Source organism: Quercus lobata, unplaced genomic scaffold, assembly GCF_001633185.2.
Source record: "Quercus lobata isolate SW786 unplaced genomic scaffold, ValleyOak3.0 Primary Assembly Scq3eQI_1842, whole genome shotgun sequence".
NCBI classification, from domain to species: Eukaryota; Viridiplantae; Streptophyta; class Magnoliopsida; order Fagales; family Fagaceae; genus Quercus; species Quercus lobata.
Window position 1 is genome coordinate 63,734 of NW_022154737.1, and position 4,486 is coordinate 68,219.

General features: G+C 32.7%; 1 protein-coding gene across 2 annotated transcripts; it reads right to left on the minus strand.

Annotated features, from left to right (window-relative positions):
* Positions 1-1,431: 1,431 nt before the first annotated feature.
* Positions 1,432-3,831, minus strand: LOC115973189. 2 transcript variants are annotated; one of them, XM_031093436.1, is made up of 3 exons: positions 3,510-3,831; positions 2,725-2,788; positions 1,432-1,939 (listed from the first exon to the last, which is right to left on the minus strand). In XM_031093436.1, exons 1-3 carry the CDS (start codon positions 3,735-3,737, stop codon positions 1,827-1,829), a joined length of 405 nt encoding a protein of 134 aa, XP_030949296.1. In that variant the 5' UTR covers positions 3,738-3,831; the 3' UTR covers positions 1,432-1,826. The 2 variants fall into 2 exon arrangements, 1 of the variants encoding a protein (XP_030949296.1); XR_004087639.1 differs by lacking the exons at positions 1,432-1,939; positions 3,510-3,831 and adding an exon at positions 3,005-3,122 and having other exon boundaries at positions 2,538-2,788.
* Between the last annotated feature and the right edge of the window lie 655 nt (positions 3,832-4,486).

Genomic DNA, 4,486 nt, shown 5'->3' on the forward strand with positions numbered 1-4,486 from the left:
GGACTCCAGACCATGTCTTGGATACGCTTAGCTGATGGTGTCATGGAATTCGGCTCCACAGAGCTGATTCACCGAGCTTGAATCTCATATCAGAAACATTGGACGAAAAATGAGAGGAAAATCAGCGGCGGAGATACGGGTATGAGCCTACAAAAATGGGACTCGGCCTGCCAAATATTTGAACTAGTCTAATAATGCTTTTAAAAAAATTGTTCAATTGATTTAGTAGTTATAGAATTTTTTTTTTCTCACATTCAATTTTTATTGTAAAATGTATTCTTGTGTTTGTTAAAATTTTAGATTATTCATGTCTTTAAATACTTTATTAGTTTAATTGAAATTTTTTACTCACCAGACAATTTGGTAACTTATATTAAAAATGAAATCTTTAAAGATTCACTACGAAGGATATTAACTTATATGTGTGTATAGATGCATGTGTTTGTACATGTTTATAAAAGTTTGTATAAGCTAACAAATTAGTATAACTAGTCGCTAACCCGTGCGATGCACGGGATTGTTTTAAATCAAATATATGTTAACATGTTAAGGTTTAAACATTTCTCTAATTTCAAGTATTGAAAGTTAAATTGGCTCTAATATAAGATGAAACGTGTAATTATGATGAAACTATCAAAATATTACACATAAAATCATTAAAAATGAGATAAATACAATATTATGAAGTACTATATTACAATAACCATAATGTGCTTTTACATTTGGTTTAATAAGTATTACAAAAGAACCTAAAATAGAATAAATATACAATTGTGCTTACATCTTCAAGCTTTTATCCAATACTTTTCAACAATCTATTTCCTCCCTTTCTTAGGCTCTTCTCTTTTCTCAACTTCTTCAAGCTACTTAATTTTTCGCCAAATTAGTATCAAGTATAACACCAAATTATACCAATTCATCAAAGATTTACAATGTATAACCAAACACTCTTAATGTCAATAAATTTCATAATAACCCCACCCCAACTATTGAATGATTAAAAAAGTTCAATATGTCTATAATCTTCATGAAAATAAGTATTCCATTGGTTTTCATCATGAAATTCAGAAATAAATAACAAAATAGATTATTCACACACAAAAAGGTATTATCTTTTTGTGAAACATGTTTAAATTGTACTATATGGTTTTATTCAAACATTAAAAAAACAAAAGTCCCAAATCTAGATATTCATGGCATTTGTTTCAAGTTTATGCCAAACCAAAACTAAAGGCATGCTTGAGTGCAGTTCACAAAGACTTTGTGGCTTGGTAGTGTTGTCAAAATTTGTGCAATCTTCCCCAAAAAAAAAAAAAAATTCCAAAAGGGGAAAAAAAAAGAGTCAAAATCTGTGTGGTCTTCCAAACTAAAAAACAACCCTAAATAAATAAATAAGGAAACAGATAATATGTGAAAAAATGGGTTTAATAATGAAAATTAAAAGGGTGTGAGTTAAAAGGGAAAAAACCTTGGGGGTGCCTACTATATTTGCCCTTTATTTTTAAAAAGTCACAAATTCTGGCCAATAACAAATAAAAGTAGAAAACTTCTAAAAAATTCATTCCAGCATTGCACAATGTAGGGATGTGTGATTAAATAATGCATATATATTTGTATGCTTCAATAAGTTGCAAGGGTACCAAACAACAGTGATTTATGAACAACACTTGGTTGCATTCTAGCAACAGTAGTAGCGGTAGTATTAGCAGTTGTAGCACTAAAAAACTATAAGTACACTACACATTCACACACCAGACATTTAAAACATTAAACACAAGGCACTACAGATGACACAACAACCCACATATTTGGTATGAAAAATGCATCTATATGGAGAAAATGTCATTTGATAATTTACCTATTTTTAACTTCCAAACTGTGCATTGGAAGATGGAAATTAGGTAATACAGCTGATTGTGGAGACCTCCACTTTGCGTTCCTACCTCATAGCAACAGAGAAAATGAAATTAGCAAAATTAGCAAAACATAGTTATTGGCAAGAAGACTTCGCCCCTTTCTCAAGTTTCATGCTAGCACTTGTTAGCATTAGAGTTCAGCAAAGGGACAGCCTTCCATACCTCAGCAAAGGGACAGCCCTCCATACAAATATAAATCAATCTATAAAGATCAATTATATGTCTAAAAGACTAAGTAAAAAAGTTTCAAACCAAGAGAAATTAATTGCAAAAATATTTGCAATATATCAAATGTACATAAGACTATGCAGCTGAGCAGAAATTGTATTTCATTTGATTCTCAAAACAAAACCTTAACACAGCTGTCATTCTAGCTCCCCAACCACACCCCCCCCCCCCCAAAAACCCAGGAAAATAAGCAGTTGAAGGCTCAGTTGTAGCAGGAGTCATAGCAGGAGTCACAGCAGTGGTCATCAGAGAAGTCAAATTTCTCAGGTTTCCCCAGCACAATTTCAATCTAAATTCAGGGGAATAGAAAGTCAAAAACCAAAAAGAAAGAGATCAGAAATAATCATAATTTTTTAAAGCAAATTTAACAAACTGAACCAAGATACACCCAAATGCACACCACCCCTTCCCCCAAAGAAAAAGAAAAAACCACCTTGGCCTTTTGAACACCATGACCCTTGTTCTCGTCTTTCATGCCAACAGTAGATGTAAAAACTTTTGTTCAATTCCGTAAACAAAAATCATCACTATTATCATGTACATGAAATGATTATTAGCATTGGGACAATGGGATTCTTACTCTTCTCAGTAGCCTGTCCATTGTTCTTCAAAAATCTCAAAGATTGTGACAACTGTAGTAATTGCTGTAATGAAATAAAATATGTGAAGAATTTTAGCAAGTATGATAATTCTTAACCCAAAAAAGAACATACAAAATTGAAATATATAATCAACCCATAGTTGATTATATATAGCACAAGAAAATCAGATTCAATTAAATTTTGTGTTTTCTTTCTTTTCCCTCAATTATTCAACAAATGGAAAAGAAAAAAAAAAAAAACAAACACAAACGGACTTACAGTCATTGGAACTTGGGTTGTTGCTCTCCCCCACTCCACCCTCTACCCAAAAGAGAAGTCCAAAAACATGCTACCAAATTGGGGTCCCTATTTTAGGACTATGTTAAATTTAAAGGTTTCTCTAAAAGAAACCCCAACCTGGGTTGGGATTTTTACTTAGAAGACTCTAATTGCGGTTTTAACAACCTTCGGACTCCGTTATGGAGACAAAAAACTATGGTAGATTATCAAACCTAGGGTTTGAAAATCTCAAAAAATAAGAAATAGAAGAAGAAGAAGAAGAAAACGAACCCCAATTTTCTGAAACAAAGTTCTGATTCAACCATCTGATGCAATCTGCCTAGTTTTGATGGCTGTAGTCAGCGCTCAAAGGTGGAGGATGAACCTAAAAAAAATGCAAATAAATCTATAGATTAAAACCTAGACCACATAACAGACTTCAGAAACAATAAAGCACAGGCAAGAGCCTCATAATATATCTTTAACGCATGCTTCTGGAACCCACCGTGATATTTTGGTGATCTGACTTCACTGAATTTCCGAGTTGCAGTTCACAATACTTTGGGCCAGGTTTAAGACCAAGAGACATAGCTTTGGCTAGGTCAAATTTCTCCTTAATCTCAGGCAATTCACAGACATATATCACAGACATATCACCAGGCTTCATTATAGACCCGGTTTTTCCATTTGGATCCATTCTCTCATCTAGACCCCTTTCTGAAGGATTCTGCATGACAGGTTCTTCATTCAAGTGTGGATTGATTTTCAGTGTTAGGTTTTGGGGAAGGAGAGGGTAGAGAAATAGAGAAGAGAGAGGAAGGCAGGGGTCTGCTGTAGGCTGGTTTTGTATTTATCGGGTTTTGGAAAAGATTTTTTTTGCTTTTTTTTTTTTTTTGGTTTCAGAATTTTTTTTAATATATATATATATATATTTTAAAATTGTGCTGACGTGGAAAATTGTGGGAACGGTTGAGGCTTCGGTTTTATATATATATAGATAAGTTGCCCCCCATACAAAAATTTTTGCCTACACTCCTGAGGAAAATATTACAAGGTTGAAGGATATATATTCACTTGTTTAGAAAATTCATTTTCATATTGCCATTATAAATTGAGAAGCGCTACGTTTACAATATTTTTATAATAAATCATAGGTGGTAGGTTATTATTAGTTCTAATTTAAATTTATCACTGAAATTATTTTTTTGTTCACCAATAACAATTTGTAATAACTAATGTTATTAAATTCATTTCGTTCCGGTCGGAACGGCTAGAATATCTCATACTGGGGTGTAATCTGGAACCTGTTCTACCTCAAGTCTAATTCCAGCCAACTCTAGTCAATTTCAGCCGATACTAGTTTCCAAAAGAAAAAAAAAAAAAAAAAAAAATCCTAAACTAACAAACTCAAGTGAAAATAGCCAAATACCATGTTTTGGCTAAATTTGTAGTAAACTAGCACTGTTTCGGAAATATTTAATA

What these genes read in the sequence shown, in the direction of transcription:
- LOC115973189 (XM_031093436.1), bottom strand. Translation starts at nt 3,737, where the DNA reads ATGCAGAATCCTTCAGAAAGGGGTCTAGATGAGAGAATGGATCCAAAT. An exon ending in CAGATCACCAAAATATCACG is followed by an intron (nt 2,789 to 3,509) that starts GTGGGTTCCAGA and finishes ATTTCATTACAG; the next exon opens with CAATTACTACAGTTGTCACA. An exon ending in TGGACAGGCTACTGAGAAGA is followed by an intron (nt 1,940 to 2,724) that starts GTAAGAATCCCA and finishes GCTATGAGGTAG; the next exon opens with GAACGCAAAGTGGAGGTCTC.